At 38.9% G+C, this 14820-nt stretch overlaps 1 protein-coding gene across 1 annotated transcript in view; it reads left to right on the forward strand.

Moving 5' to 3' along the window:
- The first annotated feature begins 4993 nt into the window (after nt 1-4993).
- LOC105489105 (leucine rich adaptor protein 1 like) overlaps nt 4994-14820 on the forward strand; it is a 47531-nt gene continuing 37704 nt past the window's right edge. The window contains exon 1 of the mRNA XM_011753794.3: nt 4994-6027. Coding sequence (XP_011752096.1) covers nt 5719-6027 — 309 coding nt within the window. The 5' untranslated portion in view covers nt 4994-5718. The remainder of the gene's footprint in view (nt 6028-14820) is intronic.

The following is a 14820-nucleotide window of genomic DNA, read 5'->3' on the forward strand; positions in this document are numbered from 1 at the left end:
CAGGTATGAGTCACCGTGCCCGGCCCTTGACTGCCTTTATACCTCTGCCAAATAAAAATAAAAGTATGAAACAAAAAGAAGATTCCAGTTATCTCATATTATTCACAGCCTCATGTCTCAACTACACTTCCAAGACCCCTCTACAGGGTTATGATTTGAAGTCTGTCCCCCACAAAAGATATCCTGAAATCCTGACCCTATGGTACCTCAGAATGTAACCTTATGTGGGGAATGGGGTTGTTGCAGTTATAATTTGCTAAATTAATCCAATATGGCGGGTGTGCATATAAGAAGACAGAAATTTAGTCATAGGCCCAGAGGCAAAACAGCCATGTAAAGACAGAGGCAGTGATGGGAGATATGCAAGCACAAGCCAAGGAATGCTGGGCCTCCCAGAAGCTGGAAGAGGCAAGGAGGCATCCTTTCCTAGAGGCTTTAGAGGGAGCATGGACCTAACCACATCTTGATTTTGGACTTCTAACCTACAGAACTGTAGGACACTAAATTGCTGTTGCATGATACTTTGTTATGGCAACCCTAGGAAACTAACATACACAGTTTCACAAGTTCACTAATCTTCCTGCTTTCTGACCTTGGGAGTCATATTCCCAATTATTTCTTTGCCTAACCCTTACACTTAAAACTGCACTATGTTTTCTGGCTTTGAGTTTTTATTTTCTTTCTTAACCATAATTAGTGATTGCCGTTCAATGATTTTATGAAACACAGGTGTCCTGGTGCCAACCAATCCCAGTTTGCAGGAGACAATTGTTAAAATTTGGAAATTTTGCAAGCTGGTTGCTAAACATAGTCATTATTTTAAAAATTACACTGTGTAAGCTTTAATATAGGGGAATGAAAACAAAGGTAACAAATAATCAAAACTCATGACTTCCTAATTATTTGAATACATTTTACTACTCTCTGTGTTTACTATTCTTGCTGCTTTTGAGATTATTTACATGTGTTTTACCTGTATAGTGGAAACACTATGTAATGCTGAACTGCTTCCCATCCTCTCCCAACTCACATCTCACATTGGTAGCTTGATATCAGCCATGATGACAGTATTTATACCATGAATGTTGCTAAAAGCTACAAATCAATTATTTTTATATTTTCAGAGAGTTGGTTGTAAACATAAACCAGCACAGCATTGAAATAACCTATCAAGTCCATTCTATAGGCCAAAATGGGATGGCTGTAGAGGAACAGACCAAAGTTAGCTGTAGAGATCTCTTTTCTTGGCCCTGCATTGTACCTTTCAGCAGGAATTTAGAGCTCAGGATAGCAAGAAAAAGCAAATAAAGTATGCTATTACAAATAATGAAGGCAGAGAGATTTGACAGGGATTGTGAAGAGGGGATAAGGAAGACTTATATGCTGGTGACCTACTTTTAGTATTGTCTACTAAATCCTCAGGGAAGTGTTTAGCTCTGATTATAAATATTAACTAGATTTCAATCAGAGACTATTTAAAGGGTCTGTACACCTTAGAGAGAGATATTTCAGACAGATTAATTGTTAAATAGATATAGAGATATAGTAATATATATAGCATTCTCATGTACAAGTGGTTCAAGTTGGTAATAAGTAGATGATTTCACATAGTAAAACAGACCCAAGCCAGCTACAAAATTATAGGTAAATTAAATGACTCTATAAATAAGCAGGATAAAACCTTAGTAACTTTAGCAGATATATAATTCAACTGTATATGGATAGGGTCAACATTCTTTAGCTTTGCTATAACATCTTCCTTGTTATGCATATAAACCAAACAAAAATATTTGTAGAAGCAGCAGCTCTACACATTTAAAAACAAACAGTGAAAGAACCTGATACTTATTAAATAGTGACTTCCTAAAATTCTTAGGCGTAATTTGAGGCTGTTGGCTGCTTGACATTATTCTGCACTGTGGGGAGTGGAGTCTCAGGTAAGAGACCCTGCCCTAGCCCTTGAACTCTGTGCCAGCAAGAGTTGGGAATGCTGCAAACTTGCAATCAGTGCCAGAAAGAAGGTGGAAGGTTTTTCTTCTTTTAACCACAATGCCAGCAGCAGACTAAGGAGTGGTGTTACCCACACTACGTGAAGCGTTGTTGAGTCTACTCTTGCTGGGAGTATTGTGTCTCAAACCAGGAAGTGTTCTAAGTGTGGAATGAGTGAAGCATGCATCACATCAGTCTGTTGTGACTGAGGCATTCTTTCAAAACCTGTCATCTGAGTCCAACAATGTTCCTATTAGCCACTAGTTTTTCTTTCTTTTTAATGATAAATAAGAGGCTCCTTTTCCTTCTCCGTGAACACAACATAACTAGGGAAGAAACTCAGTCTCTTAAAGTCCTCCATAGTTTAACACTCATTCTTAGACTCCTTATGCATTTTGAATAGAAAAAAAAGAGGCAAATCCAGCTTATACATATGGTGGTCTTAAAGTGAAGCACATAATAAAGTATAAAAAATTATATCACAAATAAAAACAATACAATAACCATTTTGACAATTTTACTCTGCAGTATATTATTAGGCTTAGAGAAACACTGTGAGTTTAGGTGTTTGTTGACATGGCAAATACTACTAATCAAAGAAAGAGAGGTAGTTGGAGATGGACAAGAAAAGTATGAGCAGCGAGGGAGCGCTACTAAGAGTGATATGACTCAAGAATTTTTCCCCGTCTTTCTCAGTCCTCCCTATGTTCCCTCTCCTACTTGTTGCTGAATTCACTCCTACCCCAAGCCCCCATCCTGGACTCATTACTGCAAAGTCTTCTCAACTGATTCCCCAAATCAGATGTAATTAACTTCTCAGGCTAAGAGCAATTGGTGAAACATCTCACACATTTTTGTCCTTCTTGTTTGTGGGCATTTTTGTCTGTTTATTGTTTTGTTTTTGTTTTTTGAGGCAGTTTCTCACTCTGTCTCAAAGACTAACGGACAGTGGCTCGATCATAGCTCACTGCAACCCTGAACCCCTGGACTCAAGCAGTCTTCTGGTCTCAGTTCCCCACCCCTAACCCCTTAGCTACGACTACAAGTGCATGCCTGGCTAACTTTTAAACTTTTTGAAGAGGTGGGGTCTCGCTATATTGCCCAGGATGACTCAGTTTCTTGAGAATCTTGAAATAAACAAACAAAATCATGCTCAAGAACCAAAGTAAAAAAATATATATATTTTCAAATAGAGTAAGAAATGTCCTCAGATCAAACCACATAAAGCAGTTATGGTAGCACTAACAACACTCTATTATAGATCCATAAACATTCAATGATTTTAATATATTCTGAAAACCAGTTAAAGCATCATTCAAAATGTCTCCATTTTAAACTAAAATGTCAATAGGCATTTAACTGAAAAAAATTGAAAGGCTTGACATACTAAGCTTTTGTTCAAAAGTTTGCATTTTTTAAAATTTCACTGGAACTAAAGGTTACTTTGCATATACATCACACTTTTACTTTCAGAGGAGTTTCTTCTGCAGACTTCTTTAAAAAACTATATATATGTGTGTGTGTGTGTGTGTGCGCGCATATATGTTATCCTCAGCCTCAAATACTGATTTTACAGTCTGTGATTCATAGCAAAGGAGGTGTCCCATTTTTCTATGTTGACACACAATAATTTGACTTTTTTTTTATTGATCAATTTCAAGCTAGATATTGCATCTATAAACTGCACTTAGCCAGCCCTATGGTGAACTTTGTAAGGGTTTTGTAATAATAAACTGTTCTTGACTGAAACACAAGCCTTTCATAATTACATGTCATAGTGCAATTCTTATGCAATGAGCTTGTGTTTCTCCAAATTTAGGACCAAGCATGTAGTTTTATCAGTGAGCTGAGATTTGGTCTTGTTTTCTCGTGATTCTATAAGTGGTAGTTCTAACTTTGAAATGGGTCACCTAACTTATAACTATTTTCTTCATTTCTTTTCAAAAGGGAGAAATAGCATGCAAATTTCTGGCATGTTGATAAGAAAGTTCAGCTTTTTTTTATCTGACACAAAATATTTCCTTTAGAATGCCTATGTTTCCTCTCCATATAAGCTGTCCTAGAGTCAGATATGATAGAAACAAACTCTGAGATGTATATATCTATGTTCTTACAAGTGTAAAACTTGAATGATGTCTCTGGAAATGGAGCCTCAGAGTGACCAGGAACACAAATACTTATTTGTCGCAGAAATAGAGGGGCACATACTTTGAAATATTTCAATGGAAATCAAAAATTGTAGTTTACTGGACTGAAATTAGTATCCTCTACTAATACATTTTTGACACAAACTCAATGCTGATTCAAATCTGTAATCCATGTAGCTCATAATAACTTACTTGGTAGAAGTATCGCAATTAATGAATTGTACAATTGTACAAATTAAAAAATTATACAATTTTTCAACTATACAATTAATTGTACAATTTGTATAGTTGAAAAAATCTATAAATTAATTTATAGACAAATTATTAAAGAAGACAACATTTTAAACAGTCATTCCCGATATTTTTTCTTTCATAATTAAAGTAAAAGTAAGTAGCTCAGCAACTGTTCCCTCTTAAAACTGCTGCTATCTCAGGAGTCATATAAGTTATCCTGGCTAATTAATTCTTCGCTTTTGTTTGCATACGGTAACAGTTGGTAGGATAATTAAGTTTGATTGTACATTTTCACTGAACTTTTGATGAAATTGTTTCACTCTTTTTATTAGTATAAAATTGCTAGGAAAGTCTTCTGAAGAGAAGTTTTTTGTTTGCAGAGAGATGGGAAACGAACGACACCAAATATGAAGTCATTCCTCTATCTCTCATTTTAAAACCTGTTTTAAAGGTTGTAGCCACCAGGCGATTTAGTCAGGAAAACTGAAAAATCAACTGTTACTCCTAACTAAAGCAGGACGTTAAAACTCTTCTACCAGCGACAGGGTTGGAAAAATTCCTCTTGCTCTTCTTATCTGTGATATACGGTACAAGGGTTGGCCCTGGTTTGGTCCACCTGCCAGCGGAGTTTAAAGTTTCCGAGGCTAAGAGGAACACAATGACTTGGATCAAACAGCCTAAATGGGAAGAAGGACATTTTTCCTGCATCAAGGAAGCCGTTAAACTCCTGCTAAGCTAACTAGCTCTTTTTTATGCGTCCATGCACAAGACTGAACTCCTCTTTCACTGACCAGAGATTATTTCTGACAATCCAGGATATCCCGAAAGCTTGGAGACATATGGCTGGAAAATGAAACGACCCAGGACATCGTTTCTGGCTGCATCATTATTTTGTGTCGCGTAGTACCAGATGGGCAGTCAGTGAGCGGCGCAGGGATGTGAACGGACGGTTTTATAATGTGAAAATTTTCCCTTGGTAAAGCTAAAACAGGTTTCATTTCCCTCTCTTTTCTTTCACTACTTGCTTTATTCCCCCTCTCTCTGCAATATCAGTGAACTCAACTTTGCAGTGAGGTGACCAAAAAGAAAGAGAATGAGGCGATCTTGGTCATCTTAGTGTCGGAGGAGTCGCAGCGACCAAGGAACTGCAGCTGCAACCCCCCGCGTCCTGTGTGGATTTCAGGGCTGACACCGCGAGGGCGGTTATGGAAAGGATGGTACACCGGAGCCGCGGAGGATAGAGACCCTGGGGCCCGGAGAGGTCTGCTGATCTCGCAGCAGCCTTCGAGGCCGAGGCTGCCTCTCATCTGCTGCGTTTTATTACCATTATCGCCGTTCCCGAAAAGTCATGGAAGACAACCCGCTGCCAGACCTCAGAGACATCGAGCTGAAGCTGGGGCGCAAAGTACCCGAGAGCCTAGTGCGCTCGCTCCGTGGGGAGGAGCCGGTTCCCAGGGAAAGGGACAGGGACCCCTGCGGGGGGAGCGGTGGTGGCGGCGGCGGCGGCGGCTGCAGTAGCAGCAGCAGCTGCTGCAGCTTCCCTCCCTCCTTGTCGTCCTCCTCTTCGTCCTCCCCAACCTCTGGCTCCCCACGAGGTAGCCACTCTAGCGCCCTGGAGAGGCTAGAAACCAAGCTTCACCTCCTCAGGCAAGAGATGGTGAGTGTGGTGCGCCAGCCGCGGGGGCTGGGACCTGGGCTGGGCCAAAAGATGGGGGGATCTAAGAATGGGGCTGGGAGATAGGAGGGCAGGAGCTGCAGAGCGGAGCGCTGGGCGCGTGGGAAATGCTGGGTGGAGGAACGCGCAGGGGGCGCTCATCCGAAGGCAGCTGCTGCGAGACTTGTTTATCACGGACTTTGCTCTGTCATGGCTTGCAAAGACAGCACAGTCGGCTGGCTCCAATGTGTTTACTTTCGGACAGCGCCGACTCACTGCGCCGGGCTCTATGTAGCTGCCAGCCCGTAGCCTCTTAGGCACCAGCCCGTTGAGAGTTTGCAGTTACTGCACCTTTCTAATGCCTGCTGTGTGCTGTTAACTCTTTGGGTAGGTTCAAAAGGTGGCTCAGCCCAATGCACTTACTGCAAAAATACTTCCTGGTTTGCCGGGAGGTGGCGTGGCAGGGTCCTTGCAGCCCTCCCTCCTAGCTCACCCTTCCACCAGTACCGCTCCGCCCTCCTGCCCTCCCTTCTTGGTGCAGCAGCCGCAGCTGTTCCAAGGCCACTGTTGAGCAGATTCTCCACAGCTGGTTCTGAAAAACAATGGCCCACTCGTCCTTGATGTACTTATGAATAGCTTTTTTCACTGTTTTGATCTCTGCGAGCAGGTGATCCCCAGGTCCAGGGATCTGCTAAAGACCATCTCCCACCCTTCTCCCTCAAGTCTCAATCTGCAGTTGTTTTCCCTGCTGTTTGCAAACGTTTGCCTGAGCATAGGACAATGAAACAAGTACAAGGTCTAAGAATACTCATTCTGGATGTATTTAGACTAAGACACTATTTACTTGTCATGAGCTCTTGGGCACGTCACTTCACTTCTGTAGACCTCCGTGAATTTGATGATCTGGTTAGAGAAAATGATCCCTCCCTAAGTCCTTTGCAGAATCTGACCACAAAGCAACAGCATTTTCTACCAGCTTGGAGATGAGGGAAGTTGCAACAGTGGGCCTCAAAAAGAGAGGATAATTTCATTAAATTAGCTTCACAGTTGTTTTGATTTGCTTCAAAGTAGGCTAGGAGATTTCTGTCACGCCGAAAGGATGCTGGAAATGATTTCTATCATTCTGTCATTTAGTTATTATAGAGTTCTGTCATTTAGTGATTATTAGTTTTTAGGTTGGACAAAAATTTAAGGAAAACCCTTAGGTACATAATGGAGAAGTTGGAAAGTGGAAGGCATCTTGATGAGTTTGCAAAATAGATGAAAAGATAAAATGGGAAAGAAGACAAACCAACAGGTCAGGGGATGCCTGATACCATATCACAAAGATCAGACATACGTGTGGAGACAAACAGGTAAAATTATTTTCCACAGGAAAATTCCTTGTACAAGGTATTAAGAATGTTGCTGACTCTGCAAATTAAGGACTTAATATGAGGGATGAAGATATCAAGGAGATGAGGACATTTTATTCCTAACCATGTCTTCTGTAATTTTGCCCATGGAATGTTAATATATTCACTTAATCTAATAAATAAATCTTGTTGAAACATATTTTCTTACTCAGTAGCTCACTGATAGCACATCAAAGACAATACTGTCGTTTTGCTGGACACTCAGACACAATTTAGAGTATTTATGTATAACTTGAAAACAGTAACATTTCCAAAAACCGATGAACCCCACCCTGTCCCAAGGAATGATTGGTATGTATGTGAAGATCATTTTCTGACAAAAATAATTACGTTCCACTTAGGATGCACAACCATGCTGTCCTGTAGAGAAATTACAAGTTTTGTGAGAATTTTTAAACTGATGACATTTATTTCCATGATAACATAAGAGTATACATTTTACCTTCTATGTGATGAATCACAATTAGTCTTTTTTTATAGGTTGGTGGAAAAGTAATTGCTGTTTTGCCATTGGTTTTAATGGCAACCACAGCTACTTTTGCACTAACCTAATATATAAAGACTTTATGAGACACAATTTCTGAAACTGGGATTCATGATGAGAGTCTCTAAGGTCCCTGATAATTTGTCACGTTTGTTGTTGTTTTTTGGAGAATATTTCGTCACTACTCAAATGATGGTTCTCTGGTTTAGTGGAAGCTTCATAGGCTTTGGAGTCAGATAAGCCAGGGTTTCAGGCAAGTCTAAAGCAAGTCAGGATATCAATAAGACCTAATAGGATGTCAGGGCTGCCAGTCTATGTATTTATCTTCCCTGGCAAAAAGGCTGGGCCCACTCTCTGTGGTCCTCATTCTAGTCATGGCTTTTTCACTCACTAGTGTGTGGCATTGAACAAGTTATATAACCACTCTGAGACTCAGCTTTCTTGTTAACATAGGAATGAAAGCATCTCCATTAAAGCATTTTAAGAATTCAGTGAAATAATGTAAGAAAAACAACGATTACATAGGCATTCAAAAACAGTAAGGATGCTGGCAGTAATAAGCATTACGTCAATGACATGGGTTCTGTTGATCTTACAAAAGCAGCCCTAGATGTTCAATGTGGCTTTGGGACCGATGAAGGGCTAGATATTTTCTCCACCAGACTGACTCTATCATGGTGTCTCCCATGTCATTAGATACTCTCTGTAGAGACGATGTTTCCAAACTAACAAATAAAATATGTGTAGGCTTCCCTAGCTTCATTTCAACTGGAAATCTTGATTTTTATTTTAGATTTAATATTTATTAAACACATGCTATGTGCTAAGCATGCTGCTGATTGAAGTAGCATGTATTAAAGAATTGTGGAGCCTAATGTCAGATAGCCGAGGAAATCTGAGGAACTTAAACTAGTACAGTAGCCCACCTTATCGATGGGAGATATGTTCCAAGACCTCCAATGGATGCTTCAAACTGTGGATAGTACCAAAACCTATATAAAGACTGTTTAGTCCTATAAAGACATACCTATTACACAATTTAATTTATAAATCAGTCACAGTAAGAGATTAATAATAACTACGAATAAAATAGAACAAAACAGTATATTGTTATGTGAATTTCTCTCTCTCTCTCTTTCTCTCTCTCAAAATACTATACTATTTTCAGACTGCAGTTGACTTTAGGTAACTAAAACCATTAAAGCAAAGCCATAGATTAGGGTGTACTACTGTATTTGGTTACTTTAGTGAGACTTTTCTATGGGTAAGCCACTGTGATAGTTAAACATTTTATATGTATTTTCCCGTTGGAACCTATAATCTTTTAACTAAATGTAATTGTCACCACAATTTTATAAAGCATTGAGGTTTATTGAGCTAATGCTCAAGATAGTAAGGGGAGGAGCCAGAATGAGGTCAGAACCTGAGATTTTAACCATGCCTATGCTGTCACTTCTTACACTTTAGAATACCTCCATGCTCAAGTGGACACCCAGGAAAAAATGAATATTTCTGTTCTTCTTCCAGAATTTCAAAACATTAAACATGTTAAACTGTATTTTTGTTTACCATTAGCCTTCCCAGGAGGAACAAGCACTAATCAGTCTCTGGCTTAGGATTTGGATGAACATATTCAAAAGCCCTCTGCTTCCCAGCAATCACAATCATACCCTTTCCTTTTGGCCACTATCACCAAGATCTCCGGTAGCACTTCTTCTCAGTCCAGAAGAACTGCCATGAGCAGTTCCAGGTTCTCCTGACATGACCAGTTCAAGTTTTAGAGCTCTGTAATATTCATGATGTAGGAGTGTCAAGAGCTTTTCATTGGTAGTATTTTAGTTCCGCAAGAGATTCTGTTCAGGATAAAACTTAGACCTTAGGTAACTCACTGGAAAGAACTAGAAACTTGGAATCCTGACACCATCTTGTGTTCATTTAAGCAGTACTTTCAAACTGCTGTTCTTCCAACAGGAACTCAGTTATCCTCTTCTTCTCAAATGATATCAATTGCACAGAACTGTGTGGTGACTTCCCAGGTGTGCGGTTGAAAACACATCCATCTGAATTGTGCTCATGTAAACTGTACTCATAGAATTCACAAGGAAAAAAATCAAGGTTATATTTTCAAGCGTATATTTCAAAGGTCTCGATGTTAGACCTCTAAATTAAACCTGAATTATTCATTTTCTTACAAAGGGGCTAAACACTGTGGTGGATGTTGAGATATAACTAGGATAGTACTATTTCATTTTACAGATACAGTAACTATGGCTTACAGAGATTAATTAACTATGATTCCCAGCCCGTCATTCAAACAAGATCCACTGTTAGCCTGGCTATCGGCTTGATCCAAAGTGATCCTAAATTGTACTGTATCAATGCACTATGAAATGTGCCCATTTACTGTGAATGAACATTCTTATAGTAATTTCATCACATATCTACCAATGGCTCTTTTGGCATTCCCTTAACAATATTGTTTCTTTCTTAAAAAAAAAAAAATGTTTCTCGTAAAATTTCCAATAATACAGTAATAAATTGTATAAATAAAAAGAAAAGTTCACTTAATCTTACTCCTCCCCATTTTACTCTGTCCTCCAGAGGAAATGCTGCTGACATTTTGTTTGCTTGTTTAATCCATGAGCTCAGCCATTTATCATTTCTTTGTGTTACAAACATTTCAATTATACTTTTAGTTATTATTATTATTATTATCATTTGAGATGGAGTTTCCCTCTTGTTGCCCAGGCTGGAGTGCAATGGTACGATCTCAGCTCACCGCAACTGCTGCCTCCTGGGTTCAAGTGATTCTCCTGCCTCAGCCTCCCGAGTAGCTGGGATTAAAGGCATGTGCCACCATGCCCGACTAATTTTGTATTTTTACTAGAGACAGGTTTTCTCCATGTTGGTCAGGCTGGTCTGGAACTCCTGACCTCAGGTGATCCGCCCCCCTCGACCTCCCAAAGTGCTGGGATTACAGGCACAAGCCACCGTGCCAGGCCCCTTTTAGTTATTTTTAAATGTACAATAAATTATTGTTGACTGTAGTCGCCCTGTTGTACTATCAAACATTAGATCTTATTCATTGTATCTAATTATATTAATATATCCATTAACCATTCCACTTCCCCCAGCTCACTACTCCTTCCCAGCCTCTAGTAACCATCATTCTACTCCCTAGCTCTTTGAGTTCAAATGTTTTCATTTTTAGCTCCCACAAATAAGTGAGAACATGCCAAGTCTGTCTTTCTGTGCCTGACTTATTTCACTTGACATGAAATCCAGTTCCATTCATGTTGATGAAATGACAGGTTCTCATTCTTTTTTTGTGACTGATTAGTGCTCTATTGTGCGTACATACAACATTTTCTTTATCCATTTGTCTGTTGATGGACACAGGTTGCTTGTAAATCTTAGCTATTGGGAATAGTGCTGCAATGGACATAGGAGTGAATATATCTATTTGATATATCGCTTTCCTTTCTTTTGAACATATACCTAGTAGTGGGATTGCTGGATTAAGTATTAGTTCTGTTTTTATTTTTTTGAGGAATCTCCAAACTCTTCTCCACAGTGGCTATGCTAATTTACATTCCCACCAACAGTGTACAAGGGTTCCCTTTTGTTCATATCTTCACCGTCATTAATTATTGTTCGTGGTTTGGATAAAAGTCATTTTAACTGGGGTGATATAGTATCTCATTGTAGCTTATGGGATATTCCTCAAGAAGTCCTTGTCCAGAGCAATGTTATAGGGAGTTTCCCTAATGTCTTCTCTCAGTGCTTTTATGTTTTTGATATAAGTCTTTGATTAGATTTTGTATATGGCAAGAGATAAGGGTCTAGTTTCATTCTTCTGCATATGGATATGTAGTTTTGCCAGTACCATTTATTGAAGAGACTATCTTTTCTCCAATGTATGTGCTTGGCGTCTTTGTGAAAAATGAGTTCACTGTAGGTATGTGAATTTGTTTATCAGTTCTCCATTTCGTTCCATTGCCAATGTGTCTGTTTTTATGCCAGTATCATGGTGTTTTGGTTACTATAACTCTGTAGTATAATTTGAAGTCAGGTATTTCTCCAGTTTTGTTCTTTTTGCTTGGGATGACTTTGGCTATTCAGGTTCTTTTTTGATTATAAATTTTAGGATTTTTTTCTATTTCTGTGAAGAATGTTATTGGTATTTTGATAAGGATTGCATTGAATATGGAGACTGTTTTGAGTAGTATGAACATGTAAAAAATGTCTATCTTCCAATCCATGAACATGGAATATCTTTTCATCTTTTTGTGTCTTATTCAATTTCTTGCATCAATATTTTATAGTATTTGTTGTAGAGATCTTTCATGTCTTTAGTTAAATCCTAGGCATTTAATTTTATTTGCAGTTATTTTAAATGGGATTACTTTCTTGATTGCTTTTTCAGATTGTTTGCTGTTGGCATATAGAAATGCTACTGATTTTTATGTTAATTTTTTATCCTACAACCTTACTCAACTTATCAGTTCTAATAATTTCTTAGTGGAGTCTTTAGGTTTTTCCATATATAAGATTATATTATTTGAAAGTAAGAATAATTTGACTTTTTTCTTTCCAATCTGGTTTCCCTTTATTTCTTTTTCTTGTCTGATTGCTCTGTCTAGGACTTCCAGTACTATGCTGATAAACAGTGATGAAAGTGGGCATCCTCATTATTTCCAGACTTTAGAGGAAAGGTTTTCAGTTTTTCCTCATTCAGTATGATACTAGCTGTAGGTCTGTGTTATATGTCTTTTATTGTGTAGTGGTACATTCTTTCTATACCCAGTTTTTTGAGGGTTTTTATCATAAAGAGATACCAAATTTTGTCAAATGTTTTTCCAGTATCAACTGAAATTATCATATGGTTTATTCCTTCATTCTGTTGATATGATGTATCATATTGGGTGAATTTGCATATGTTGAACAGTCCTTGCATCCCTGGGATAAATTCCACTTAGCCATGATGAATGATTATCTTAATGTGTTGCTGAATTAGGTTCACTACTATTTTGTTGTGGATTTTTGCATCAATGTTTTTCAGGGATATTGGCCTATACTTTCTTTTTTTTGATATGTCTTTGTTTGATTTTGATATCAGGGTAATACTGGCCTCATAGAATGAGTTTAGAAGTATTCTCTCCTCTGTTTTTTGGAATAGTTTGAATAGGATTATTCTTTTTAAAATGTTTGGTAAAATTCAGCAGTGAAGCCATGAGGTCCTGGGCTTTTTTAAAAAAATAATTTTGCATGCTTCATTCTTTTTTATTATTTTGTCTCCCCTCACTGTATATTTTCAATTAGCATGTCTTCAGGCTCACTAATTCTTTATTCTGCTTGATCAATTCTGCTGTTAAGAGACTCAGATGCATTTTTCAGTATGTCAATTCAATTGTTTAGCTCCAGAATTTCAACTTGATTTTTAAAAATTATTTCAATCTCACTTACATTTCATTTTACATTTTCATTATCCTATTTATTGGATAGGATTCTGAATTCTTTTTTTGTGTGGTTATATTTTATCTTTCTTTTTTATTATTATACTTTAAGTTCTAGGGTACATGTGCACAACGTGCAGGTTTGTTACATATGTATATTTGTGCCATGTTGGTGTGCTGCACCTATCAACTCGTCAGCACCCATCAACTCGTCATTTACATCAGGTATAACTCCCAATGCCATCCCTCCCCGCTCCACCCTCCCCATAATAGGCCCCGGTGTGTGATGTTCCCCTTCCCGAGTCCAAGTGATCTCATTGTTCATTTCCCACCTATGAGTGAGAACATGCGGTGTTTGGTTTTCTGTTCTTGTGATAGTTTGCTGAGAATGATGGTTTCCAGCTGCATCCATGTCCCTACAAACGATACAAACTCATCGTTCTCTCTGTTATCTTGATTTGTTTAGTTTTCGAAACCAGCTATATTGAGTTATCTGTCTGAAAGGTCACAGATCTCTGTCACTCTGGGATTGGTTACTGGTGTCCTTATTTAGTTCATCTGATGAGGTCGTGTTTTCCTAAATGATCTTGATGCTTGTGAGTGTTCATCAATGTCTAGGCATTGACAAGTGAGGTATTTATTGTAGTCTTCATAGTCTGGGCTTGCTTGTACCTGTCCTTCTTGGGAAGGCTTTAAAGAAGTACATAAAGAAAATTGAGTGTTCAGATCTAAGTATTTGCCTATTGCAGCCATATCTGCATTAGGGGGAACCCAAGCCCACTAATAATATGACTCTTGCAGACTAACAGAGGTAGCACTTTGGTGGTTTGGGGTACTACATGAGATAATTCCCTGGATTACCAAGTAGAGACACTTGTTCTCTTACTTTACCCCAAATGAAGAAGTTTCTCTCTGTGTTGAGCTTCCTAGAGTTGGGGGAGGGGTGACACAAGTACCTCTGTGGCCACCACTACTGCGACTGTGCTGAGTCAGACCTGAAGCCACCACAGTACTTGGTCTCACCCAAGGCCTGTGACAACTATTGCCTGGTCACCACTGATGTTTATTTAAGGCCCAAGGGCTCTTTAGTCAGCAGGTGGTGAATCATTCTAAACGTGTGTTTTTCCCTTCAAGGTGGTGAGTTCCCTTCTGGCCCAGGGAGGGTGTAGAAATGCTGTCCAGGAGCAAGGGTCTGGAGTCGGGAACTTTAGGAATCTAGAATCTACTTGGTACTTTATTTTACTGTGCTGAGCTGATAACCAAATTCTGAGACAAAGTCTTTTTTACTCTCCTCTCTTACTTCCTCAAGCAAGAGTTTCTCCTCATGGCCACCATTGCCCTAGGCCCATGGCAAGTACTGCCTGGCTACCACTCACGTTTACTCAAGGCCCAAAGGCTCTTATTCAGCTTATGGTAAATCTTGCCAGGCCTGGTTATCTCC

This window comes from Macaca nemestrina, chromosome 14, assembly GCF_043159975.1.
Source record: "Macaca nemestrina isolate mMacNem1 chromosome 14, mMacNem.hap1, whole genome shotgun sequence".
Classification (NCBI taxonomy): domain Eukaryota; kingdom Metazoa; phylum Chordata; class Mammalia; order Primates; family Cercopithecidae; genus Macaca; species Macaca nemestrina.